Consider the following 15229-nt stretch of genomic DNA (forward strand, 5'->3'; position numbering starts at 1 on the left):
ATCTTGCTATTCAGATAGTAGAGTGCTAAATTTGGTAAATTTTTTTAGTACTGAATTTCAATAATTTAAAAATTATTAGTGAAAAATTTTATTTCAGAAAATATGTATAGACTATCTTAGACACAACCATTTGTGTATGCATGAATTTATTTGGCAAACGAGAATTGAGTTATTCATTTAGATGTTCAGCATCATACCTTTAACATTACAATAGTCATTGAATTTTTTAGATTAAGTAAACATCACTGTTTACTTAAGTAAACATCCATCTTATGAATCCTCAATTGATAATTTAGTCTTTGGATTGTACTTACAGTAAGTTTTCAGTAAGCTACCACATATCACATAATAAAGGGTAAATGAGTCACGATAGGTAGTTCCCTAAAAATTCATGTCCTTCTAAAGATAACAGAGTTAAAACCAACCAAACACACAAAACAAAATTGTGGTAACAAATGAAATAACATAACTCTGGAGGCTATCAGGAAGGTACTCAACATAAAACTAAAGCCACTTACGGAAAGTGTACATCAAAAAAGATAAGTGAGCTCTATCGGGTCAGTTAAAGATTACAAAGACAGAAATTATTTTTTGTGATAACAGACTAAACAGATTGGATTTCGGAACAGAATGATGAAGACTAACAAAACATACTAAATTTTTACAAAGTTTTGAAGAGCAGAGTTGGAATAAGCATGGATTTCAATTCTCTCTTTGAAGCCTGGAAGAGGCTATTATAGGAGAAACCAAATAAAGTAGGTCTTTCCCTTGGTGATACAAACTTAAAGGAAATGTTGACCACTGAAGTGATAACATCATTGGAAAGGCTCCAGTACATTTATGGATGCTAAAATCATGTAAAAAAATGAATTTGAAAGGGATTATTACAGAAATCTAAAGCTGTGTGGACAACATCCCTAACTTTTCACACTGTCTACTTATGGAGAATTAACTATACATTTCAACTACTGATAGCAATCATATATTTTTTCACATTTGCTCCTACACACCAAAGCTATTGTTGACTATATAATTAGTGGATAAAAAGAAAGCAAAATAGAAAAATATTCAACAGAAGGATATTCGTCACTTATCAAAAGAATTTGTTTTGATTTATTTTAGTAAGATCTTTCTGATAAACACCGTTATACTTGAATATCAATTTGAGTCATATTTTTTCCTTTTTAAAAATAGTCATCATAGAATCATCCCATTTGGCTGCTATGCGCTGTTGAATTAATTTTAGTACCTAACCAATATTATAAAAAGGCAGGATATAAGGAATACTTACATTTCTGGAGTCAACTGCTGCATACATTATATCCATCCATCCCTTAAATGTGGCCTATTAAAAAGGACATGCATGCTTTACTTTGGAATAATTCAGACTTGATGTTTAATAAATATTCTTACTTATCTATTTTTTTAAAAGGAACACTTTTGAAAGACATTTCAAAACAAATTTTACATGGATTTTGGACAAATACCATATCTTAGTAAGGCTTTTCATTTCTAAAACACATAATAAACAAAATGGTTATTTGAAATATCCTCCTGCTTGATAACCAACTCACAAATACTTCTCAATTCCTTAGAGTTAATGGAATAATGCTAATTTGAAGTAGAAATTTGGTGGAATACTTTTAGAAAGCTTCACAAATGCCAACACACTTGACAATATGTGTAGCAACAAAACAATTACAATTTAGATCTCCAATCCTCCGCTGAAATCTATCGGCTAGGTGATGACACTGACTGAAAGTTTAACATTTCTCCTGATCATAACACTCTGAGAATCATATGGGATTATATAAAGTCACAATTGCAACAATTCTTTTAAGAATTTTGAAGCATAGCATCCAGAAATAGTCCTTTATTCTATTTTTTTCCTCTGTAGTTTTTAATGAAAGTGAGTTAATATGGGCAAAAATGGAAAAAATACAGTAGACACTTGATGTTCCAGATTCAAGATAGATCCTAAGTCTAATAACTTATAGTAATTTATTATTTGTCATAGGACATACATTTTAACCCTGGAAGCCTGAGAGGATTGTTCTTAGGTAGTAAACAAGTCTAGCAAAGCTTTCGGCAACTGTATTCCAACACATCTTTGTTTTCATAACACTAACACTTGTGAAGTGGCGATGTCATGGGAAGAAAGCCAAGGAACGGTGCGTGTGATGGCAGTGAGGAGAAACTAATGATTCTTAGCTATAAAACAGAAGCTGTTTGTATGTCAGGGAGGGAAATGTTGAATGTCAATGGCTGAGAACAAGTCCATTACACACTAGGTATAGGAATAGAAAGTGATTCAAGGAAACATTTCAGTGAGTTGCTCATCAACAGAGGGGATTCTGTATAAAGCCAACTATAAAGTAGTACTTTAGAGTTTCTTCAGTGGTGGAATTTATTTCATGGCTTCATGCAAGAGCTTTACCCTACATTTCCAGAATTATTTAGCATTTTAAGGAATTGCTTGAAAATCTTTTTTTCTTTTCTCAATTTTACGGAGGAAGTGATATACTTTAGTGATATTTACAAGTGTGGTTATTAATTAAGGGTTAGGATAAACTCTCAAGAAAATGTCGTGTGTCCACTATAATATTTAAAGAATTCATACTTGCCAGATTTTTTAAATCCCTATTTTAATTGCATAAACATTCAGAGTAAGTCAGAAACATCTAGAAGAGAAATAGGAATTCCAACACGAAGATGGGAAGAACGTGTAAAGGTATCATATTACAGACACCTCTGAAAGAGATGCAAGGGGGTTTTGACCAGTGCAGGGTTGTTTGCTTGGTTAGTCTCCTAGTTGAGCAATTAAAAACATAATCCTGGTGAGTAGAAATGGATTTCTGCTCTAAAGCCTCTGTCGAAACACAAGGAAAGAACTTTTATAGCCTTTTTTTTAAGCTGAGTTTTCAGGGGCCAAAATAGAGCAGGATCTTTCTGTGTTTTTCAAACAATGTAGATTCTGTTTTTAGCCACTGCTTTGTTGAGAGGCAGCTCCTGCCAAAAGCAGCACCAAGTGCAAATCCTTAAAGGGCTACCACCTTTTGCGTTTTTATACACTGTGAACTATTTTTCTCTTGTGTAAATCAGGCTTAGAAACCCAGTAGTAAGAAGCATGAATATTTAGATAAAATAGACTTAAATAGTTGCACTGAAAGGCCATTTTATAGTGAGACCACAGCTGCTTGTATTTCATTTCTGTGTTCAGGTACTTCCCCGTATTATTTCCATTTTACTATGAGGATCTAACCCTAAAACCTAAATATCATTCATTCCCTGATCTTCAATCCAAATCATACAACTCAGTAGCAGTTAATTGCCACCTATCAGTTAGAATCCAATCAGGTGTGTGAAGTGTGTATGTTTGGGGAGCGTGATCCATCAGCGAAAAAAGCTTTCCAGTTGCAATAGGAAAAATAATAGCACACTTAATGATTAACCAACTTGTTCATATGGGAAGAGAGAGCAATATGAGCAGGAAGAGAATAAAACCTTTGGGAAGAGCTGAAATAGCTCATCACTATCAATTATGTCTGCACTGCATTTACAAGGACCCAAGGTGCCACCCATCTGGGCTCATACGCTTGTACTCATAAATCAAAATTAGAAATAAAGTATGTTATAAACTTTCTTTGTAATAACTAAACTCTTTTCTTAGTAACCTAGATGTATGTCATTACTTTGTTATTATTCCAAACAATAAACAAATTTCAGAGAAAAGAGTGTTCACTTACAACTTGAAGCAAAGAGAGATACCCAAATCCTACATTATCAAAGTTTACTTTCACATTTTTCCATCGGGCAGTCTCATTTCTTTCTATTAGATTTAGGCAATCAGAATGATTATTCACTTCGGTGATGTCAAACATGTCACCAGTTGTGGTGTTAATACAGTGGTAGAATTTGCCAGCAAACAAATTTACGCCCATGATGCTGAAAATTAGCCAGAATATAAGACAAACCAGAAGCACATTCATGATGGATGGAATTGCTCCTAAAAGGGCATTCACAACCACCTAATACACAAATGGAAAAAAAGAAAAGTCAGAATTCTTGTTTGTTAAAAAGGAAAAGACATTCCCCTAGTAATCTTTAGTATTTCTTTTTTTCTTTTATTTATTTATTTATTTATTTATTTATTTATTTATTTATTTATTTAGTATCGAGACTATTCTAGGATACTTAAAAGCAAAGTAAAAAAATCTTAAAATGAAATCCATTTGTTCTTAAGCAATACATTCAGGGAAACAAATACAGACGATATAAAAAAGAAACAAGAAAAAAAAAGTTTAAAAAAGAGGGGGAAGTACCAAAAGGTTAAAGGAAAGGCAAAATCAGAGGAATTTGCTGCCAGATGAAATTAGAATATTTGTTGTTTATTAGAAAAAAGAGAAGTAGGAAACCTAATACAGAAGATTAATTTTAAAAAAGGCAATATATTAAATAATGAAACTAAAATATTGGACACAAGTTGGTTTGGCCAATATACTTTAATAAATTAAAAATTCAGATATATAAATATAAAAATATTAATAAATGCCTACTATAGTTTTGTCCTTAATTATTCATGCATTGCTAAGACTAATAATAAGTTTTGCATAAGAAGCAAGACAATTTAGCATTATGTATTTCATTAGATCATCACATCGTTTATTTCAAGCTCCAGTCATGTCAGTTGTTTCATTTACTGAGTTTAATTCAATAAACTTATTTTAAATGAAACATAATAGAAATTGGTTTCTCAGGAAAAGAAGAAAAGGAGGGATGCCATATATAGGTCCCAAATCTGATGTGATTAACATCAAATTCTGTACTAAATAATGATCTATTCTTTTTCTATGGGAGTATGTTTTTTTTTCCCTCTTATCTTAATTTTTGGATCCCAGATGAAAAGATCTGAGTTTTCATATTTGGCAACACTGTAGGGATGGCTGTCCTTGCTCGCTTCCTGACGGTGCCCATTGGAGCTGCATGGGAGTAGCTAAGAGGGAAGACAAAGATAGGCCCTAAGATGCTCATAAGTGGCAGAGGATGCCTCAGACTTGAACATTGATAACTAAGTTACTTCTACCTATGTACTTCTGTTATTCTTGTCAATCGTAAATAATAAGCATCAAAATATCTTCTATCTGCAATTTGATGCCAGTGTATTTTTAGAGCAAAGTTTTTTGATTGCCTGTCTGAAAAAAACAAATACATGAGCCAATTCCTTATGTTTCTGAGCTGTGTTTAAAGTTTGCAAAGAACCCTAGACCTTCTGGGGTTCCAAAAACAGTGTGCTAAGTGGGCCTAAGGAAACAGTAAAACCACTGTTGGCAAAGGTAAGGAAATAGCATAAACATTTAGGTTGGTGGAGTCATCCAGGCAGATCCAGGTGATATAGCCTCTGCTGTCTACCAAACTGAAACATGGCACCTTACCTTATCTCATTTGCCTGTCTGCAGTAATACAGTTGATCAAATAAATCCTTATTTTATACTTCATTTTAAATGTGTGGATACACTTAGATTTCTCTTGGATTCAAAATTTGATACTTGGAATCAAGTTAGTTATTTCCCTCCTTTTCTGAATATTTTGCCTACCATGCAGATTTAAAAAAAAATAAAAACACCTTATTTTCATTGTGTATACACAGAGTACACGTTAGAATGCACATTTTTACCTACAACAGCCAATATAGAGCCTGGGTAGAATACTGGTGACCTATACCTATTTCCTGAAGTTCTTTTCACGTCAATCTGTAGGTCCCACACTTCTTTCTTCAAGCCCTTTCTCACCTCTGTCACTTCTTTCCTGCTTTCACTGTTCATCCTAGCTCTGGCCTCTAATAATTCATACGGGCACTATTGTCAGAGTCCTCTAACTTTCTCCTTCCCTTCATCTATGTGATATGAATTTATCCTCCCGAAGTCTCACTTTAAAATTAATGGATCCCCACTGATCATCAAATATTTTCCTTATGTTGGTATTCAAATCACCCCACAATGTACATTTCTAGTTTAAACTTCCCTAGCCACCTACCCTCATGCCAACCCAAGTGATACAATTACCAGACAACTGAGATGCCTCTGAAATCCCTTGCCCAGTATCCCCCTCTCTGGAACATTCTTTCTTCTACAAGGTCTAGTTCACGTAGCACTTCTTTCATGGAGCCTCACTTCACCCTCCATGTTAGCTTCCAAAATAAAGATGAGCGTTTCCTCTTTTGAATTTAAGACTCAGAATTCCAGTGCTGGCCAGGACCATAGAGATAATTTAGTATGGTGTTCTCTGTTGGCAATGAGAAAAATGAGCTAAGATAGATTAAGTTCAGAAAGTAGACTAGAAGTATCATCTAGTGCTTGCTCGTTCCATTCTACCTCACTCATTCTCCTTAGAATTGCTTCCATTTATCTGGTTCCACATTGCTCTGGATTCGAGTTAATTGCATTCCTGTAATCTTGACAGACAAGAGACTTTTTCTTTTTTTAACTTAAGATGCAAAAATATATTTGTGAATTCTCCAAGGTCTTGAATGCTTCGAATATGGGAATATAACAGAGCACTTTGAATATAGGGAAAAAAGGGTTGAATGAATGAGTAAAGATTAGCTTAGCATTTACTGATGAAAGCAGAATTTTTAACGTTACTTTGTATATGAGATGAGAATAAAGAGCCGGGCACAACAAAAAATTAGGGGTTAGCCAATAAGTTTGAGAGGTTTGCTTTGAAACTGGGAATTAGTTTTGTGTTAAAATGAACTCTCTGTAATTCATGATGCAAGCAAGTACTCTGAGGCAGCATCTTTCAGGAAATGATTTGCAACATTGGCCTACATTGGGTCCAGAGAAAAGGTTTATTTTTATGAAGATAAAAGAACTAAATGTTGGGGGCGCCTGGGTGGCTCAGTCGTTAAGTGTCTGCCTTCGGCCCAGGTCATGATCCCAGCGTTCTGGGATCGAGCCCCGCATCGGGCTCCCTGCTCCACAGGAAGCCTGCTTCTCCCTCTCCCACTCCCCCTGCTTGTGTTCCCTCTCTCGCTGTGTCTCTCTCTGTCAAATAAATAAATAAAATCTTTAAAAAAAAAAAAAAAAAGAATTAAATGTTGGAAAACATTTGGCATAGTATTGGGAAAGTTACTATACAAAGGTCCAGCATATTTAAAATTTCATTAAATTAAGCAATAAAGGTCAGAGAAAGGATTGTCCCTTCCCAAGAGCCCCACGCCATTTCTTGGTTCAGCACAGAGGGAGGTGTATTAATTCTTTTCAGGCTCTAGGGAACTGCAGTAATTGGTTCCCAAGAGGTGAAGGCACTGTGCAGAAATGGCCTGAATAAATTGGAAAGAACAGATTGAAGTTTCAGGATGCATAAAAGAAGATGTCTAAGGAAGGAACCGTCTTAATAAATTAATACTAGAGATTGCTTCTTCTCACAAATGTTTTGCAAAACGTCATCAATTGAATTTCTCTATTCTAGCACAATCCATTCTTATAAAAAACTCTTTCCGTATCTGGTTCATTAACTGCATTTTTATTAAATCAACACAAAATGAAGGATTGACAAGTATACAAATTAATGTTAAGAATTTTGATACATGTAGAAATGTCTTGGCTGAACAAATTATCTCTGAACTTCAAATAATACTACTCATGGATTCTAATGCTTCTTTAATCTAAACACAAAAACTACATGAATAAAAATCAAAAGCAGGCAAAATAAAATCACACATTTTTAAGTATGAAGAAGAATAATGAAATCTTTTTTTAAATCTAATGACTACATTTGTGTTGTGGGCTTTAATTAAGATAATTATCTTAGAAAGACATGATACAATTATCCAAACAAAATCTCCAACTTTATCTCTCTCAAAAATAAAAACTCTCCTTCTTCTACATTATTTTTAAACTTCAAGAATAAACAAAATATAGATTCATTTTTATAGATTCATATTTATAGATTCAATTTATGTTTTCATTGTGACATCTTCTAAGATCCTAAAAAGTTATTTGGGAGTGATTTATGCCAAGAAGTGAGTTTATGCATTAAATTCTACTTGATACACATGATAAGACATTTCTGTTTTATTTCTATGTAGGTATTCTAGTCTGTATAATTCGAATATGCGGATCTCTTTACATTAACTTTTCCCCATTTAAAACACAAATCACGTGGGCTGACTCAACTCTTAATATATTTTTGCCTCATTACATTTTGAAAATAACCCTCATAACTTTTCACTTAATAAAAATGAATATGGTCACATCATCAATACCAGCCTTATGAAAGCTGGAATATTGAACCCTAGCATCTTCTCACACATACCAACAAGGCAGGGAATCGACTGCTGGTATCTGGAGGGCCGTTTTCAGGACCCAGACCAATGTAAAAAAATGGCAAGGGTTTTTATGCTTCAAACAGCATCATCAATTGACAAGTTAAAGTTTTCACGCATTCATTCTAAACCCCCACCCTCACCGATCAGATAATCCCCCCATAAATGGATAAACTCCATATATACATAACTAAATCATATTCAGTGAAACTTAATAAAGATATCAACAGTTGGTGTCCAAATCCACAGAGGGTAAATTCACAAAGGTATTTTTCTCAAAAGAAAATTTAAGACAATTGAAAATAGGGGATTAGAATATAGTGTATTTTCCCTACTGTGGTGTGATAGGACCCTTCCCAACCCCTCCCTCGTCCCACTACACAAAGGCACAGTGAAAGGATGAAAGGTAGCAAAAGGGGTAATACAGTACCCATAATAAAGGGCTGAGGGGAGGAACCAGCGCTCCACCCCATCCAAGTTGGAGCAAGATTATCCTATATAAAATAGAAATATATAGTTTGTTATTAGTTAGAAATCTGTTATGACAGAACATTTGGTGTTACTTTATGTATATGATGGTCTCTGTTTCCCTATCAATCAAGACTTGAGTTCTTTTGAAAAAGAAGATATCTAAGATTTCTTAGATTAGGAAAGTAAAAATACAAATTTAAGTACAAATTTTATTTTACTCTAGATATTCATGACATCAATTCACTCAGTTCAATTTTACAAGTTGAAAAATTTGGACTGGAAATTTGAAATACAATAAATGTTTAAAAGCTGTCAGCCAGAAATGTGCATAAAACATGCAAAACATAAAGTGCAACGTGATGATAATTTATTACTTTCTAACTTCTTATCAAGCACTAAATACAACATGCTTTATTTGGTAATGTTGCATAAAAGCACATGCTTGAAAAAGTGACAAGTCAACAAAAATAAAATGAGTGCTTGATTTACACCCTGACAAAGCTATTGTTATTTTATGCTGCTAGGGAGGGAAAAGAATAAAATGAGAGTTTCTGAATATATTCAAATATCACTTCCCAATTATATTCATCATTATTATCTCTATCCTCACCGTCATCCATGTTTACGTTTTTTAGAAAGTAAAAAAAAAAAAATCCAAACACTAGAAACAAAAAAAATAGAATCAAGAATCAGGTTATTTTGTCTCTACAATGCCAAACACATGTTGAAATGATCAGCCATTTTAGGGTTGTGTACATGCTGTCGCAGAGGCAAGTAACCATATTCATAAACCCTCTAACTTAAAGATGAGTTCATCTCCTATCAGCACCAATAAGTTTATGTTTTTAAAATCCTCAGGTGCAAACGTTAACCTCTCCTTATAATACAGAAAGTATTATTGATTAATAATTACAGATAAGGTTATTTCTGTAAAAATCAAAAGTAGACCCACAAGACCAATGTTGTTATGGAAATAAAGTGTTAAACATGGGACTATCTGGCCACTTGAATCGTGGATTTAGTACATTTTCAAAAGATTAAATTCGAAATGTTTATAACAGCTTCAAATTCTTAGCATTGTTCGGATTTCAGAAGACATTTAAAAGGTATTACTTGGATTCAGGCAATATGTTTTCAAGTAGAATGTATAAAAATAATATTTTTCTCAAGAACTGAAATGGCCAGTCTGAAACAAAAGAAAGTGACATTTTAATTGGAAAATAAACTTAATTTTTACATACCCTGGAGAGAATTTCCTTTAACATTTTAGTAAAAATGTGAAGATCTCTGTGAGAAATAAAATAAGACTGTATTATATTGTGTTAAATTGTTTCTAGTGATGAAAAAACTTTCTACATATGTTAGGGAAATTAAAGACAAGTCTCATGTTCTTAAAAAGTGATATTTACAATAAATCTTATTTTAAAAGAACACGCAAGGCTATCAACAAACTAGAAGATGTAATTGGAAGTCTTCAATACAGCTCAATTTCCATAAACAACTAAACCCTAGGCAGGAAAAAAAAGCAATGTTTTTCTACTGGTTATCACACTTGTTAAGCAGCTTTGTTTTGGTAAAAGAAAATTCGACTTTTTTAAAAAAAAGGAACTACTTTTTTATGTTATACATCTTATGTATCAATGCTTCGTGAATTTTAACAAGGCATGGACAATAATAGGTCAATAATGGCAACATTTCTAATCTGTAATGAATCATAAAGAATGGTAGAATATTTCCTTGAAAGGAATAGTGTAACATTTTCTGTAACTCAAGTGAAATTTGAGTTATGCTTAATTTATGAATCATCTGTGGTAATGAGTCAAAATTATATTTTCTATTCATTATATTATAAATGCTTTATTTATTGTCATGAAAAATTGTGTGGATTTACATATAATCTTTAAGTTAGTATTACTATTTATATCAATTAAAAAGATTAATGCAGTTATAAATTGAGGTTACATTAAACATAACTTTTAAAAAAAAGTTTAAAAGTCAGTCAATATTTAATAGCTACCCTTAAATATATTCAAATAATGCAAACTTTGGCATTATACAGACAAAATTTTGACACTTAAAAATGGTTTTCCTTTACTTTTATACTTAGGCACGTGTGTGATTCACATTATTTTTGATAAAACTCATTAAGTACAATTTAGGTCATCACAAATGAGAAGCATATAACGTAGACTTCAGTGGATTATTATCATATCATTACACATAGTACTTTAATAGTGCATTTGCTTCTTTTTGTATACAGGTTTGTAAGGAAACTCCCAAGATGGATTAGGAAATAAAGTCATTTTAATGAGCACAGCAGATAAATGATATTATATCATTTCAAGGGAGGCCTAAGTTCTCTTGCATATCACCCAGAAGTAAATATGCAACAGATAAAATGATAAAGTAGCAATTTTGCAAGGATTTGCCATTCCTTTTGCATGCATGGGTTTTCCTTTATAGAATTTAATGTAATTAATTTAATTTTTATTATATGTAATACTTCACGTTCTTTCATTTTCCTTACCCTCATCCCTTCAAATCGTGATAAGGCTCTCAGAGGTCTCAGAGCTCTTAGTGTCCTGAGAGATTTGATGGCGCCAAGTTCTGAGTAACCCAAGGCATTTGCTGTTAAACTGACCAATGAAACCTGCACCAATAAATAAGGAAATAAAATCATGATTCAATTTACTATATAATAAGTATGATTTTTGCTTATAATTACTCAGAAGATAAATGGTTGCATATTTCCCATAAAGCTTTTAAAATTTTAAGGAAGTATTTTTAGCTTGATGCAAAAAAAGTGTTTTCAGGATGTTAATTAAAGGTAGTTGAATAAAAAAACCTTAAATGTCATATAATTTATTAATTGTTAAACTAATTTATTAGTAGAGCAATTAGTTAAAAAAACTAGATAAAAATTAATTTAAAAAAGGAAGAAATTCAGGTGTAAGAAAAGGTCATTGGTCATCCTTCTTTTATTTTATTAAGTTGTGGTGAATTTAGGGCTTTGTATGGCTAGTGATAAAATACAAAAGCAAGAAATTGCAATCCTGCATTGTATGTTCAACTAATTATAATTGATATTCTCAAAAATTAATAACTTGGCACATTGATTTTGCAGTTGATTTTTGAAGGTGAGTTTTTTGTTTGTCTTGCTAACACCTGTGTTTTCTCTAAAGTTTATTCTTGCGTAAACAATGTAACTTAATAAATAATTCCATCATAAAACTTCCTCAAATTTTTCTATACTAACTTACAGCTTCTGCCATGGTTACCTGGCTGAAAATGGATAATCAACAAATATTTGCCAAGTAAATAAATCAATGAATTTACTTAATTTGTATGAAATATGAGAGTACTAAGAAATAAAAATGTTAGGTGTCTATTCTCTAAATAAAAAATATACCAAAACTCCATATCCAGAATTATAATTTCTTTGGTTTGAAAGTGACTAATATCGGACAGTTTCACATACACTGGACACTATTTTTGCAAAATTTTCTATTTTTCAGTGTATTAAGTTGCCTTATATTTAAATATACTTTTTATATTACTTGCAACGTGCTATAATTTTTTTTGCATTTTTTAGAGAGATACACTGATCCTTATGAAATAATTAAAATAGAACAATGAAAAATAAAATATTATTATTGCAAAATGACAAAATCTCTATAGAATTATTTTCTTAATATATTTCAGGCAATTAAATTTACTATGTTGTATACCTGAAACTAATGTAACATTGCATGTCAACTATACTTCAATAAAAAATAAGTAAAAAATAACGTGCTTGTAATCTAGTAATTAAAAAAAATCCAACTTATAATAATAAAATCATCATTCTTTCCCTGAAATTTCAGACATGTAATAAGTGTAATAGAGAAAAGCGAAATTCACAGTTTCAAGTTAAATTATATTTAGATTTAAAATGTAGTGTGAAAAATTATGAGGAGTGGAAATATGATATAACTTCTAATGAAACCTCAATGTTAGAATTTTTTTTCTTTTGTAATGATGAAGCAATTATTCTTTTGAGGTTTTTCTCAATTTACTCATTTCATAGTAACATTATTAAGCTTTAAATAGCTCCGGCTTTGCCTTTGTTCAGAATTCAGGAGATGTAACATATGCATGACTCTTAGCTCTAGAAACACTTTCCACAATAAACCTGCGTAGTCCTGCTGGATTATTATCTATTACCTTTTGGGGATAAAACTCTTGCCTATGAAATCTGCGATATTTTGGACATACTTTTCTGAAGCTGAAATTATGCCAAATTGATAGCATGAAACATTTTGTTTAATAAATCTCAGAGGCAGTCACCTGTTTTAGGGGAGATGAAGTATTATTAATCATTGGGCATGGAATTTCTGAGCAGGGCTGTTTGGCGTGTTACAGGCTTGCCGCGAATTGAGTCAACATCCTAGGGGAAGCTCCTGCTGCTGCATGAACCAGAGGTTTTCCCTACACTCTGTACGCTTTACTGCCTCTAATGGAGTATAATCTATATAATCTACTCTTTAAACCTCCCCTTGAAAAACTTTGAGTATATCAAAGAGAATTTTTAAAAATTGACGGTAGCTCCCACCATCATCACTGTCCGTAATAATATCATCGTTTCAAGAGTCAAGAGCCAAGTAATTTACTCACTGGCACACGACCCATCAGCAATGGGACGGGATTTTAAACGCAAGTCCGTCTGACCCACAATATAAGGAATTTAAGCCACATACCCTATTTCACCACTTTCCCTACAAACTGCTGGGTTGTTTTTCTTCTTCTTATCCTAGACAACCACCATAGATCCCATCCCCCCAGTGCTAAACCAGTACTAAGCCTAGTTCTTACTACAACACTATCATTCAGCAAATTAGGTTAGTGTCTAGGAGGTAGCGTATCCTGTCAACACAGCATACTGGTCAGATTCACTGTTCTAGAATTAGTATACGGGTCAGACAAACTACTGGGAATGTAAAGACAAAGATACGGAGGATACTTACATCCACAATTAAGAAGTCCAGCCAACACCAGGCATTGGTGAAATATGTTTGATAGCCATATGCCACCCATTTTAGAAGCATTTCCAGGATGAAAATGTAAGTGAAAACCTTGTCAGCATATTCCAACATTGTCTTAATTGTCTTTCGCTGATCAATATATATGTCTTCAAATGCCTATAAAGAAAAGTTATATATTTTAGCTTTCTAAAACTATTATACCTAAGCTATTTTTCTGATCATATATATATACATATGATCAGAAACATATATATATGTTTTCCCTGATTTTATATATTATATATATATATATATATATATATATATATGTATGACATCCCATTGGAGTAAGAGGGTAGAGGAGTAGTAGTTATTGCTGTTTTTAAAATTTTTTTCCTCTCAAAGGTCTTTTAATGAATCAGGGGAAAGTTATACTCTCTATTGATATTATAGTCAGAAGAAAGAGGTAAAAGCATAATTCTCATGATTTAATTTGACTTGTTTAGGAAACAGTTCTTGATGTCATATCCTGATGGTGCTACCCCAACTTGAAGTTATTTATTCCTTTTGTTTCATTTCTTTTGCTTTCTCCTGTTGATTTTTTTTTTTGCCATAAAAAGGAGGTTGAAGAAATAAAAAGTGGAGGTTTATATTTTTCATAAAGCAGAAATTGTAACTGATCATCACATCGCCCAATTTTACTACATAGTTGGGCTCATTTGTCCCCCTCTCTCCCCTTCATTTTGTTGATCATTTATATTTCTCAGTAGAGATATGGTATGACAATGATGATAAGATGAAGATATATTTCACTTTAGATCATGATATGTGTGCTTCTAATATGAACCTCTATCCTTTTCATCTAAGTCTCACATTTGTTTCAGGGGCAAAAGATTATTTCTTGTATAAAGTGGCATGCAGACAAAGTTTATGTAATCAGAGAAATATGGAGGAAAATATAGGCTTATGTTCTAATTATAAATGTAAGTTAAAGAAACTTAAGTGATTATATTTCAATCAGACAAGCTAATTTTATCTGTCATCTATCTGCTTTACGACTTAAGTATTCTATTTGTGCCAGTGTTTCCCTAAAATGTTATTTATATGTTATGCTTTATATTTTTGTAAGTGATTTTCATACAAATATAAATTAATTTGATGTAAAAACCATCTTTGTATAAAGAGAAAGCAATCTTTAAATGAATCACTTAGGCATGCTGCCCAATATTTTTTGTTACCAATATTCATTGTTTCCTGAGTAGCATAAGAATAGTGGACACAATTTAAAAGGGACAGAGAAGTGGTCCCTAAGGACTTATTGACTGTCCATAAAGAGATAATAATAATACCATTCAGAGGCAATATTCATCAGAACTCCAAAGTTATATATTCTCCATCACAGGACTTCCATTAACTACACTGAGTTGCCATG

General features: G+C 32.4%; 1 protein-coding gene across 7 annotated transcripts in view; it reads right to left on the reverse strand.

Annotated features, from left to right (window-relative positions):
- Positions 1-15229, reverse strand: part of LOC118534495 (sodium channel protein type 1 subunit alpha) — a 144255-nt gene that overhangs the window by 10198 nt on the left and 118828 nt on the right. For all 7 annotated transcript variants that reach the window (XM_078070931.1, XM_078070935.1, XM_078070933.1 and 4 more), the window contains exons 20-23: positions 13801-13974; positions 11325-11447; positions 3747-4028; positions 1292-1345 (exon numbers count right to left, since the gene is read on the reverse strand). In XM_078070931.1, coding sequence (XP_077927057.1) covers positions 1292-1345; positions 3747-4028; positions 11325-11447; positions 13801-13974 — 633 coding nt within the window. The remainder of the gene's footprint in view (positions 1-1291; positions 1346-3746; positions 4029-11324; positions 11448-13800; positions 13975-15229) is intronic.

Source organism: Halichoerus grypus, chromosome 4 (assembly GCF_964656455.1).
Source record: "Halichoerus grypus chromosome 4, mHalGry1.hap1.1, whole genome shotgun sequence".
Taxonomy (NCBI): Eukaryota; Metazoa; Chordata; class Mammalia; order Carnivora; family Phocidae; genus Halichoerus; species Halichoerus grypus.